Source organism: Ammospiza nelsoni, chromosome 31 (assembly GCF_027579445.1).
Source record: "Ammospiza nelsoni isolate bAmmNel1 chromosome 31, bAmmNel1.pri, whole genome shotgun sequence".
Taxonomy (NCBI): domain Eukaryota; kingdom Metazoa; phylum Chordata; class Aves; order Passeriformes; family Passerellidae; genus Ammospiza; species Ammospiza nelsoni.
The window spans coordinates 219,740-233,367 of record NC_080663.1 but is presented as its reverse complement, the minus strand read 5'-3'; the positions used below and the strand labels follow the sequence as shown (position 1 = coordinate 233,367).

General features: G+C 37.1%; 1 protein-coding gene across 1 annotated transcript; it reads right to left on the bottom strand.

The window, feature by feature from the left end:
• Positions 1-169: 169 nt before the first annotated feature.
• Positions 170-13,431, bottom strand: LOC132085636 (golgin subfamily A member 6-like protein 7). The gene is made up of 35 exons (XM_059491088.1): positions 13,347-13,431; positions 12,568-12,614; positions 12,277-12,294; positions 11,792-11,812; positions 11,582-11,602; positions 11,080-11,100; positions 10,907-10,927; positions 10,618-10,638; positions 10,492-10,512; positions 9,819-9,839; positions 9,384-9,404; positions 9,267-9,287; positions 8,855-8,875; positions 8,735-8,755; positions 8,606-8,626; positions 8,137-8,157; positions 7,982-8,002; positions 7,603-7,623; positions 7,329-7,349; positions 6,928-6,948; positions 6,703-6,723; positions 6,299-6,319; positions 5,928-5,948; positions 5,790-5,813; positions 5,247-5,435; positions 5,046-5,066; positions 4,635-4,655; positions 4,513-4,533; positions 3,990-4,010; positions 3,861-3,881; positions 2,876-3,047; positions 2,733-2,753; positions 2,227-2,247; positions 2,133-2,153; positions 170-1,324 (listed from the first exon to the last, which is right to left on the bottom strand). The coding sequence occupies exons 2-35, from the start codon at positions 12,575-12,577 to the stop codon at positions 925-927; spliced, it is 1,401 nt and encodes a 466-aa protein (XP_059347071.1). The 5' UTR covers positions 12,578-12,614; positions 13,347-13,431; the 3' UTR covers positions 170-924.
• Positions 13,432-13,628: the final 197 nt, after the last annotated feature.

Here is a 13,628-nt window from a genome sequence, read left to right as displayed (position 1 = left end):
GATTCAGCCCCAAAACCCCGGGACCAGGAGGGGCTGCGGGTGTCACCTGGCTGGCCCCAAAATCCCCGAGGTTTTGGGTCAAAACAGCCAGAAAAAGGAACACCCGCCCTCCGGAGGGGTTTAAATCCTCGAGTTTTTAGGTCAAAACGGCCGGAAAAAGGAAAATATGTTCCGGTTTTGCAGGGTTTATTGCCGGGGGGGGATACCGGGGTCATGGGGACAGGGGACACCCCATGTCCCAATGTCCCCATGACCCAGTGCCCGTCCTGCTCTGTCCCAGTGTCCCCATCCCATTCCCTGAATTCCGGGTCACTGCACATCGGAGGGGGAGTCCAGTTCCCTCAGATTCAGAACCAGAACCAGGACCAGGACCAGAACCAGGGCTGGAGGTGATGGCCTTGCGGGGGTCTGGGGGCACCGGGCAATGGAGACAATGGAGAGCTCCCCCAGCTCCAACAAGAACCAGGGCCTGAATCAGGGCCTGAACCAGGGCCTGAACCAGGGCCTGAACCAGGGCCTGAACCACGGCCTGAACCACGGCCTGAACCACGGCCTGAACCAGGGCCTGAACCACGGCCAGAACCAGGGCCAGAACCAGGGCCTGAACCACAGCCTGACGGTCTCCACTGAGGTGTTTTGGGATCACTGTACAATGAAAATCTCTCCCAACTCCAACCAGAACCAGGGCCGGACATGGTTTCATGGTCTCCATGGAGGTGTTTTTGGATCACTGAACGATGGAAATCTCCCCCAGCTCCAACCAGAACCAGGGCTGGAGGTGATGTCCATGGAGGTATTTTCGTTCACTGTACAATGGAGATCTCCCCCAGCTCCAACCAGAACCACGGCCTCACCTCTTCCCCTCCAAACTGCGCCGTGGGGAAGGCGAAGAGCGGCCGGGCCTGGCCAGGCCCATCGTCCCCGTCAAAGAAGGCCACGCGGCCGCCGTCGTAGTCGAGGGCCACGCGCAGGTGGCGCGGGCAGCGTCCGGGCAGCGGCGTGGGCGCGGGCTCGGTCAGCGCCCGGCACAGGCCGCCCCAGCGCTGCAGGGCCCACACGCCGTCGCCGGGCGCGCAGGCCGCGCCGTGGCGCCGCACCGAGGCCCGGCTGACGCCCGCGGCGCAGAAGGGACCCTCGGCCAGGGCCACGGTCCAGGTGTGGCGGCCGCCGGTGAAGCCGGGCAGGCCGAGGGCGCATGGCGAGCACGAGAAGCGCTCGGGGCCCGGTTCGGGCTCGGGGCCGCCATAGGCCCAGCGGGCTGAGAGCGAGTCCGGGGAGAGAACGAGGCGAGGGTGCGCGGTGAGGGGGTCCAGGGTGACCTCGGCTGGGGGTTTGGGGGGCAATGATGGGGGGAAATATGGGGGGGAATAATGAGGGGAAGTGGAGGAAAAATGGGGGGGAAATGGGGCAGAAATGGGGGAAAATGGGGGGGGAAAATGAGGGGAAAAACGGGGAGGGGATGGGATGGGGGGGAAATGGTGGGAATGGGGGAAAAATAAACAGGGGAAAATAGGGCAGAAATGGGGGGAAAAGGAAGGGAAATAATGGGAATGCGAGGGAAAATGGAGGAAATGGGAAAATGAGGAGGGGAAATGGAGGAAAAATGGCGGGGAAATGGAGGGGGGGATAGGGGGAAAAATGAGGGGAAAAAAAGGGACAATTGGGGAAGGGAAAAGATTGGTGGGAAAAATGGGGGGAAATTTGGGGGGGAAAATGAGGGCAAATGGGGCAGAAATGGGGGGAAATAGGGGGGGAAATGAAGGGAAATGTGGGGGGGAAATGGGGGAGAGAAATGGAGCAGAAATAGGGGGAAATTGGGGGGAAATGGTGTGGAAATAATGGGAGGAATGGGAGGGAAAATGGGGGGAAAAATGAGGGGAAAAAATGGGGGGAAAATGGGGGAAAACGGGGAAATGGGGAGAAAAAAAGGGGGGGAAATTGGGAAAGGGGAGAAGGGAAAAGGGAAAAAAGAGGAGAAAAATGGGAAAGGAGGGGAGAAAAAGGGAGAAGGAATGACAGCAAAGGGGAGAGGAAAACGAGGGAAAAACAGGGAAAAATGGGATAAAAAAAGTGAAACCAGGCAAAAGTCCCAATTTCTGCCCCGTCCATACATGTTTCCCACAGGGACTCACCCACTTGTTCTTCGTCTTTCTCTAAAATGAGAGAATTAATAAAAAATCCTGGAATGGAGCAGAGCTGGGGAGGGAGGGAGGGGAGAAAACTCACGGTGCTCCTCGAGGCACCACCCTGCAGGAAATCAGAAATAATCATAAATAAAGGCTGTGAGAGGTGATAAAACAGGATGGAAATTAAAATAGAATAAAAAATAAAGAAATTAAAATATCACAAAAATAACGGCAGTGAAAGGTGATAAAACAGGATGGAAAGGTGAAATGGAATAAAAAAAATTAAAATAAATAAATTAAAATAAAAAAGTATTAAATTAGTATAGTAGTAATAAATAGTAATATTAAAAGTAATACATTAGTATCAAATTAGCAATAAATTAGTATAGTAGTAGTGATAACTAGTAATATTAAATAGTAATATTAATAGCAATAAATTAGTATAGAATTAGTAATAAATGAGTATAGTAATAGCAATAAATGGTAATACATTTGTATAAAATAAATGAAATAACACAAAAATTAGAAATAGAAATGAAGTAGAAAAATAAAGGAAATAAAATGGAATAAAACAGAAGCAGACCAGCCCCGGGCCAGGACACTCACAGATCCTCATTCGGGACTCCTCTGGAAGGAGAAAATTATTTGGGATTAATGAAGAAATTAAGGATTTAAATGGTTGCTTTAAATTAATTTCAAAAATTAATTTTTGCAGTGAAGGAAACAGAAGAGTTTCCCCCAGGACTCACCGAGCTCTGTGTTCAGCTCCGCTGGAAAGGAGGAAAAATGAGAATTTCCATGATCGGGCAGAAATTCCATGTCCAGAATTCCTGTTTTTCCAGAATTCCATTTCCAGCATTCCCACTTCTCCAGAATTCCCATTTTTCCAGGGCCACTCACCGATCTCTCTGTCCCGTTGTTCTGGGGGAAATAGGGCAAAATTCAGGGTAATGTTATCAAAACGTTATCACAAACAACAAATAAATAAAATACTTATCTATACATAGAATATTTAAATATTCAATAACATATCTATAATAAAATGTCTGATTCTGTAATGTGTTTGACTAGATAATATATTTAAATACATGATATGTTTTAAAAGATAATATATTTTAATATATAATATAGTAAACCACAGAATACAGAATACAGAATAGAATATAGAAAGTGTACCAATAGCTAAATAAAATTTAGAAAATACGAAATACAAATATATATAATATTTTATATCTATTAGAAATACATATTGTGTATATTCTATACATTACATATATCACAGAATTAATTATGGATATAAAATTAACATAGACTATATATAATTATATATAATTATATTATTAATAGATACTATGTATAATTAAAACTAAATACAATTACATATAATATATATTATATATTATATAATTATTGCATTAAAAATAAATATTCTAATGTATTAAATATATAAAAATTATATATGTATTTATGTATATATATATATACATATACACATATATATATGTACACACATATCTATATATATATTAGTGTATGTAATACTTTAATAAAACAGAGAAATAACAGACTTTATATTTATAAACCACAAAACCCACACTGGCTAGAACGCAGTAATTATGTTATTATTTATAATTTATAATTAATAACATTATAAATTACATAACTATTAATAAATATTTATATTATTAACAATAACGTAAATCTGCTCTGATCCATTCCCCGAGTTTCCCTCACCGAGCGCCTCCGAGAGCTCCGCTTTGAGGAGAAAAACCCAAAACTGCTCAATTTCATGGGGTCTGTGACCAGAATGGGCCCAAATCCCCAAATTCACAGAGTTTCAGGGTAGGGGAGGGGCACACGCACCGATCCTGGCGTCCCGGGCTCCTGAAATGGGGAAAAAGGGAGAAAATTCAAATTATCACGGAAAAAATTCCCATTCTGGAGGGAAAATTCAAATTATCACAGGAAAAACATTCCCATTCTGGGGGGAAAATTCAAATTATCACAGGAAAAATTCCCATTCTGGAGGGAAAATTCAAATTATCACAGGAAAAATTCCCATTCTGGGGGGAAAATTCAAATTATCACAGGAAAAAATTCCCCATTCTGCGGGGAAATCCCGGGGTTAGGCCAGAAACAAAAATTCTTCTAAATTAAAATCTCAGATTTCAAATAAAAATAATTTGGATTATTATTGGAAAATGATTGGATTGTTTTCTAAGCCAAATCCCAATTTTTTATTAGAAATCCCGATGTTTAAATGGAAATAAGGAATTTTTAAAGCCAAGCCCCAAATTTTAACTGAAAATCCCGATTTTTAAATCAAAATCCCAGGTTTAAATCCTCCCGCCCCGGATTTGGCCAAATTTTGGAATTCTGGACTCACCCAGCGCCGCCCTGAGCTCCTCTGGAAACCAAAGGGAAATTTGGGGTTAATTTGGGGTAAATTTGGGTTAATTTGGGGGATTTTTCCTTCAGCTCCAGCCCAGAAATGGCAACTGAACCCACCGAGGTTTTTGTCAACTTCTCCTGGAAACAGGGAAGAAAAAACAGAAATAAAATAATTAAAAATAATTAAAAATAATTAAAAATAATTAAAAATTATCTCATGGGTTCTGTATTATTACTATGATGATGATAATTATTATTAGTTTTATTTTTACTTTTATTTTACTTTAGATTATGGTTATGATTATTATTTTTATTTTTATTTTTATTTTTAGGTTATTATTATTATTATTATTATCATCATCATCATTATAAATTTTAGAATGTTAGTTTTTATTTTCCTTTGACTTTTTTAATCACCATTATCTTTACTATTGGTTTCTGGCCATGAAAAAAACCTCAGAAAATGGTCAAAAAAAGGAGTTTGTTTTTCTTTTAATGGTTAAAAAGGAAAATTCAACAATTCCTTACCAGCTTCTTCTGTTATTTTACCTGGAAAGAGACAAAAAATCAGGAATTTCCATTGGGCTCTGGGAATTCCGGGGATTTGGGGATTTTGGGGGAATTTTACCATCATTTATTGCACCCAATTTGGGGGGAAACGGCCCAAAAATCAGCAGGAAAATGGGGGAAAAAAGAGAAAATTTGGGGCTGGGGACGGGAACGACTCACCCGGTTCTGCTGCTTCCTCTTCCTCCTCTTCCTCCTGTTTGTCCTCTTTTTCCTTTTCCTCCTCTTTTTCCTCTTTTTCCTCTTCCTCTATTTCCTCCATTTCCTCTTTTTCCTCTTCTTCTTCTTCCTCTTCCTCCTCTATTTCCTCTTCCTCTTCCTCCTCCTCCTCCATTTCCTCAGGGGATTCATCTGAAAAAAGTCAAAATCCAAGGAATTTTGGGGCTTGGAAAAAATAAAATAAAATAAAATAAAATAAAATAAAATAAAATAAAATAAAATAAAATAAAATAAAATAAAATAAAATAAAATAAAATAAAATAAAATCCATACGGGCACAAAACCAGTGATTAAAAATTCCAAAAAGTTCTTAACATTATATAAATATGTTATAAAAAATAATGTATAGAAAATGTTATAGAAACATTTAAATAATGTTATAAAAAAATAGAAATAATGTTATTTATGTGAACACAGCAACTCTGAATTCTGTAAAATTCCGTAAAATTCCATGAAATTCCCCAAATTTCAGAGAACCCCACGCACCAACGTCCCCGTCCTTCTGCGCCTCTGCAAAATACAAACAAGAAAAAAAGGTAAAACCCAAATTACCAAATTTAGTTATGGAAAAAAAAACCCAAAATGCCCAAAATCCTTTTTGGAAAGAGAACAAAAATCACTCACCGAGCTCCTCCCTGAGTTTTCCTTAAAAAGAGGAAAATTAAATTATTTTGAATTCATGTTTTCCCTTCCCAAGGGAATTAATAATAACAATAAAAATAAAAACAAATTATTAAAAATAAAAATAAAAATAAAATTAAGAATAAAAATAAAGATAAAAATAAAAATAAAACAATAAAATAAAACAATAAATAATGCAAAATCCCCTGAGCCGGGCAGAGACTTTATCCCTCTTAATTCCCATTTTTTAAACATAATTTGATTAATTTTGGGATGTTTTTGCCCAGAATTCCGAGCCCAGGTGGCAGCAGTGACATCAGAATTGTGAATTCCCAAAATCCCAGGGATTGCCCCCAAAATCCAGCGGCACTCACTGATCACAGCGTCCTGCTCTCCTGGAAATGAAGGAAAAAGGGATTAAAAATGGGATGAAATCCTCAGTTCCTGAAATTTTAGTCAGGAAAATTAAAAAAAAAAATTAGTTACACCCCTTAACTCCAAAAACTTCAATTTTCATATTTAATTCAGGATAATTTAATTTTAATTCAGGATAATTTTAATTTTTTAATTCAGGATATTCCAAATTGGGGTAAATTTTGAGTTTAGAAATGGGGAGTTGTGCCCCAAAAATGAAGTTTTTTTGGGGCCCAGAAATGGAGTCTGAGACCCCAAAAAAGGGGGTGTTAATTGTTAATTCCCAATTAAATCAGATTAATCAGTTCATTCCCAATTAAATCAGACACTTTTGGGGAGAGAATTCCCCTTTTCCAGAACTTACGTGCTGCCGATTCCTTTTCCTCTGCACAAAAAATGAAATTATTGCCTCGTTAGCACCATCAATTAATTAATTATTCCCATTAATTATTATTTCCCATTATGACAACATTATTAACAATTCTTTCTCCAAGATTTCCCTCCCTCCTCCAGGAATTTTTTCCCCTTATTTTTCCCCAAATTCCCCTTTAATTAAGATTTTTCTGCACTTTAATTAATTGGAACTCACCCAGCAGTTCCTTCAGGTGCCCTGGGGGGAGCAGAGGGAAATTAATTTTTAAAAGATTAAAAATTAAAAATTAAAATATTAAAAATCACTAATTCATTAATATCATTAAATATATGGATGGTTTTAGTCAATGCAGGTTTATAAATATAAATTGGTTTTGTTGCTATAAAAATATAAATATAAATATAAAGCATCAATGACATATAAAATATCGATATAAACTATCCATATAAAGATACAAGTAAATATAAATTTAGATTATAAGTATAAATATAAATATAGCTTATATAAAATTTGCAAATTATAAATAGAAATTATATATTGTTATGAATATGAATACAAATATAAATATAAATATAAATATAAATATAAATATAAATATAAATATAAGCATGACTTACTGATCTCAGCTTCATTTTCCCCTAAAGAAATAAGAAAAATTAAAATAAATATTAATTTAAAAACACCTAAGATTGAAACAATTCTTAAAAAATTGAAAGAAATCTAACAGCATTAAAATTAACTATTGGAAAATCAAAAATCATAAATAATTGCTAAAAAAATCTAGAAAATAAATTTCCTTCTGCTTTCCTCACCCCTAAAAATTATAACACTGAAAAAAATACAAAAATCCTAAAAGTCCTAAAAATCCAGGAGCTGCTCCTGAGTACTCACAGATCTGGGTGTCCCGGGCCTCTAAATAAAAAATAATATTTATAATTGTTAATTATCATTATAATTATTTTTCATTATAATTATATTTTTCATTATAATATTTCGTTATATTTATCATTGTAATTACCTGTATAATTATTTTTATTATTATAATTATATTATAATTGCAATTAATTACAGTTATGTCTGAATATTACCAGTTTATATTTATGATGCACTGTATAATTTCAGGTTTTCACCTTATTATTTTTTTCATATCAAATATTTTGTATTTATTTCAGGTTTTGCCCCTCCAAACCAAACAAAAATCCAAATTTTCCCCCCAGACCTCCCGGATTTTGGTGGAAAATGCCCCAAAAAAAGGAGAGAAATTCCTCACCCAGCTCGGCCTCGTGCTGCTCTGTGGGGAGAAAGGGGAAAATGGGAAAAAGGGAAAAAAGGGAAAAATGGGGATTTCAGAGTTGGCATAAAATGGGAATTATTCTGGAATTGGTAAAAATTGTTCCATCCTGGAATGGAAAATTCTGCACTTACGAATCTTTTTACTGAAGACCTCTGCAAATGGGAAAAGAGGAAATTGATGGTAATTAAAAATAATAGAAATAGAGATAGAGATAGAAATAAAAATAGAGATTAAGATAGAGATAGAGATAGAGATAGAATAAAATATAAACAAAAAGAAACAAAAAAAAGAAATAAAATTAAAAATGAAAATACAAATAAAGATAGAAATCGAAATAGAAATATAGATAGAAGTAAAAATAAACAAAAATTAAAATATAAATAAAATAAAAACAAAAATAAAAATTAAATACAAATAAAAATGAAAATAAAAACTTAATAATAAATAAATTAGTACTAAAAATAAAAAGTAAAAAGAAACATAAAAATAAAAATAAATTAAATAAATAAATAAAAATAAAATTAAAAATAAAATAAAAATAATTAGTCCCCAGTGCCAATTTTCCCCAATTTCCCCCCAAAATGAACAGGATCAGCTCACCCACATCGGCCGTGAGTTCCCCTGGAAATGCAAAAAACGCAATTTTGACCCAAATTTCCATTTCCGCAGCCCCAGCCAGGGGAATTTGGGGCTCCCGGGGGATTTTTGGGGCAGAAACCCCAAACTCACCGATTTTCGTGTGCCGCTCCCCTGGGGGGAAGGGTCGGGTTGGGTTATTCAGGATTAATGAATGAATCATTAAGTAATGAATTATTAATTAATGAACTGTTCATTAACGAGGGGACTCACCGAGCTCCACCGTGAAGATCCCTGGAACCAAAAACGCCGTGAATTCCCCCAAATTCGGGGCCACATCTTCATTTCCCATTTTTTCCCTTTTTTTTTTTCCCCTTTTTTCCCCTTTTCCCCCTTTTTTCCCCCTTTTTTTCCCCTTCCCCCCCCTTTTCCCCATTTTTCCCCATTTCTTCCCTTTTTTCCCTCTTTTTTTTTTCCTTTTGTTCCCCTTTTTTTTTCCTTTTTTCCCCCAAATTCATGCCCAGCCCCCCCAGCCCTGCAATCCTGGGGGATTTCCCCCAAATTCTGTGGAATTTGGATTTTTTTCCCCAAACCCTCTGGAATTCAGGGATTCCCCCCAAACTCTCTGAAATTGGAGGATTTTGCCCCAAATCCCAGTTCCCCCCCCGTTCCCTGGGGCACTCACGGATGGTGGCGTCGCACTTGGCTGAGGGAAAAAAAAAAATTAAAATTTAAAATCCAAATAAAAAACCCTCAAAAATCGGTGTTTTGGCTCCTTTTCCCCATTTTGCCCAAAACTCACCCAGCTCTGCTCGGAGCTTCCCTAAAAACAGAAATAAAGTGAATAAATTGTAATTACGGGATTGAGCCTGACCAAAAATTAAATATAAAATTAATATAAATTATGTTTGTCATTAATATAATCAAATTTTCCATAAATATTCAAATTTTACCATAAATAATTAATTAAAAATCTGTTACAAATAAATATATTACATTTTAAGTGTGGGTATAATTTATTTTAATAATTAGTACGGTCAAAATATTATTGATAGAGCCCCAATAATAATTTCAAATATTGTGATTTTAATAGAATTAAAATTGATTAAATTTATGAATTGACAGACTTTTATAAATTATAAAAAAAAGAGGAGGAATTGGGGCCGGGCAGCTGCAGGGGAGGAAATTCTGGGGAATTTGGGAATTTTGGGGAATTTTGGGGAATTTTGGCACTTACGGAGCCCGGAGTCGCGCTCAGCTGTGAGAAAAGCACCAAAAATCATCAAAAATCACCAAAAATTACCATTAAAGCACCAAAAATCATCATTTTTGGGCTTTGCTCCACCTCCCCCCTCCCCAAAGCCAAAAAATCTCCAAAAATTCCCAATTTTCCTCCCAGTAAAGGGAATTTCCAATTTCCTGCTGGTTTTATTTATTGTTTGATCACCAAGAAATTGAATTTTTCAGTTTCTCTCGGTTCTTGTTCCCCATTTTCCTGGTCAATATTTGTAATTTTCACACATTTTTCCATTCCTGACATTCCCTAAGATTTACTGGGTTTTCAATAAATAAATGAATAAAATAAATAAAATAAGATAAATAAAATAAGTTTATAAATAAATAAAAATAGAAATATAATAAAAAATAAATAAATAGAAGCTTAAAATAAAAACAAAATTTAAAAATAAAACAATAATCAAAATAAATAAATAAATAAATATAAAAATAAAAATGAATCAATAAAAGAACTAAAATAAAAAATCAATAAATAAAATAGCTACAATTAAAAATCTATAAATAAAATAAATAAAATAAGTAATTTTATTTCTAACTTTATTCAACCACAGCACTAATTAATAATTACCAAAACACCCACAAACCCCCCAAAAATGTGAATTAAATCTCCATACCCAGCATTGCTGTGAGCCTTCCTGTGGGATGAGGGAAAATGGGAATTAATGCAGGAACTGACCCAAAATTGGGCACTTTGAGCCCCAAACCGTCGGGGGAGGAGGAAAAGATTTCAGAAAACTCACGGATCTCAGCGGCGAGCTTGGCTGGGGAGGAAAAAAAGGAAATTTTGGGGTTTTTGGGGTTTTTCTCTGTGGGAAATGCAGAAATTTGGGTGAAATTTGGGGGAAATTTTGGGAAATACAGGGAGAAATTCAGGTGAAATTTGGGGAAAATTGGGGGAAAATTCAGGGGAAATTTGAGGAAAATTGGGGGAGATAATTTGATTTATTTCCTATTTTCCCCAGGCCAGGATCAAGTTTTGCCCCAAAAATTGAGTTTTTTAGCCCAAAAGCAGCAGGGAACGGCACTCACTGATCTTCCGGTCGCGTTCCTCTGGGAGGAAGAGGAAAAAAGGGGAAAAAAGCAGGAAAAGGAGAATTATGAGAAAATTCCTTCATTTTGTGATGGTTCTGAGGCGGTCCCAGGAATTGGGATTTTTCCCCCCAAAATTTCCTTTGAAATGAGGATTTTGGCCTTGGACTGACTGAGTTTGGCGCTGGATTCACCTAAAAAAAAAGGAAAGAAAAATAAAAAACAGGAAAGAAAAAATAAAAACAGTCTCAATTCACTCAAAATCCCAGGATATAATAAATATGAAAAAAAATTTAAAAAATCCAAAAAAATCCCCAAATCTTCCCACCCTCCTTCTCTCCAGTTTGAGGGATTTTTTTTTTTTTTTTAAATTTTTATTTTTATTTTACATCCCCCCTGCAATCCTAAAAATAGGGTTTATTAAGGAAAAACCAGCCCTAAAACCACCTAAAAATGCACAAAATTTTCTAATTTTAATTTTTTTAGCCGTGATTTGTATGACTGAGGCCTCAATTTTAATTTCAATGGGAAAATTCCCATTTTAAGCACAAATTTGGGGTAAAAGTTCCCGTTTAAAGACCCAAACTGTTCATTTTAGGGAGAAACTGATAATTTTGACGCCAAATCTTTCATTTTTAGGCCAAATCCCTCATTTTAATCCACAGAATTCCTTACCCAGGTCCGAGGTGAGTTTGCCTGGAAGCAAAAAAATAAAAAAGAAAAAAAATTCAAATTATTTTGAGGTTTTTTAGGTCTGGATCCGTCCCCAGGGCCCCAAAATCCCAAATTTTTCAGGAGCAGCCCCAAAAACCTCCCGGGGACCCCAAAATTGATGGAAAATGTTGGAATTTCTTTTTTTAATGGAAAAAAGGAAAAGGAACTCACTGATCCTCCTGTCCCGCTCCTCTGGGAAGGGAGAGAGGAAAAGGAAATCAGAAAATGGGGGAAAAAGGGAGAAAATAAAGGGGGGAAAGGGGAAAAATAAAATGGAACAATTGGGCGGGAAAGGGGGAAATAAAGAGGGAAAATAAAGGGGAAAATGTGAGAAAATAAAGAGGAAAAAAGGGAAAAATGGGGAAAATAAAAGGGGGAAAAGGGGAGAAACAAAGGGAGAAAAATGGAGAAAGGGGAAAATAATGGGGGAAGTAACGGGGGGAAAGTAGGAAAATAAAGGGGAAAAAATGGAGAAAATAAAGGTGAAAATAAAGAGGGAAAAGGGGAGAAAATAAAGGGAAAAAAAAAAGAGAAAAATTGAGAAAATAAAGTGGAAAAAAGTGGGAAATAAAGGGGAAATAAGGGTGGAATTAATTGGGGTTGATTGAACACAATGTTCTGGAACATTCCAGGGGGAAAAGAGGAAAATCTCTCACCCAGAGCTTCATTTTCCCCTGGAAAAGGAAAAAAAAGGAACAAACTGGGTCAGTTTGGGGGAATTAAAGCCCAGCTCAATTGAATCTGAATATTCTGGGCTATTTTTTTCTACCCCAAAAAATTTCATTTCCACCAAAAAAATATCAATTTTCCCCCAAAAAAATCCATTTCCACCCCCCCAAAAAAATCAATTTCCAACCGCCCGAAAAAATCAGCTTTCACCCCAAAAAATTCATTTCCACCCAAAAAGAATCCATTTGCACCCCCAAAAAAAATCAGTTTCCACTCACCCGTCTCCATCCCGTCGCTGCTCGCAGCCAGCCTCGGCTCCCTCAGCCTGGGGGAAAAAGGCCAGAATTGGGTCAGGAATGGGTTTTCCAGGGAAATCTGGGAATTTTGGGAATGTTCAATCCCTGGGGAGGGAGGGCAAGGGAGGAATTTCCCAATTTCCTCAGGATTTCCCAATTTCCCCATAACATTTTGTGCCCCTTTTAGTGCTCATTTTTGCCCAGAAAAAGGTACCCGGAGCGTCCATAACTCTTTGTTTTTATTGTCTGATATTGTCCTAATCCAAATTGTCCAAATTGTTATTACACTAATTATATTATATTATATTATATTATATTATATTATATTATATTATATTATATTATATTATATTATATTATATTATATTATATTATATTTTGTTATGATACATTAAATTTCATTACATTAGATTTCATTACATTATACTTCATTACATTATACAGTATTATATACTGACTTAATTATATATTTACTATATACTCAGTTATATATTTACTATATACTTGATCATAAATGACCATTATACTGTATTGTTTTGTACCAGTATTTTAATAACAATTTCGTTACTATTAAGCCTCTAAAATCCCAAACCCAGCAATCAGCGTTTTTCACAAATGGGATTTCTGGAGGCCCCCGAGGCCCCGCGGGGCTGGGCCCGGATCGAGTTCCCACCCCGTCCCCAAGGCGCCTCCAGAATTCCCGTTTTTGGGAATCCTCCCCCAAATCCCCAAATCATCCCCAAATATGGGTCAGCACTCACCCAGAGCAGGGTTTGGGGTGGAATTTTGGGGCTTTGGGCAGGGGTTTTGGGGCCCGCAGCCTCGGAGGAGCCGCGACAGCTGAGCTGGAACTGGGCCCAGTTCCCAAATTGGACTGGGAGGAGGATCCCGAAATGGGCACGGAGGGAATTGGATCCTAAACGGGATCCTAAACGGGATCCTAAATTGGGATCCTAACCGGGATCCTAAATTGGGATCCTAACTTGGGATCCTAAATTGGGATCCTAACTTGAGATCCTAAATTGGGATCCTAAATGGGGATC

Excerpts from the sequence above, each read along its gene's own strand:
- LOC132085636 (XM_059491088.1), bottom strand. Across the intron at positions 11,603-11,791 it reads GGAGCGGGACAGGAGGATCA|GCAAACTCACCTCGGACCTG; the intron begins GTGAGTTCCTTT and ends TTTTGCTTCCAG. Across the intron at positions 11,101-11,581 it reads CAAACTCACCTCGGACCTGG|GTGAATCCAGCGCCAAACTC; the intron begins GTAAGGAATTCT and ends CTTTTTTTTTAG.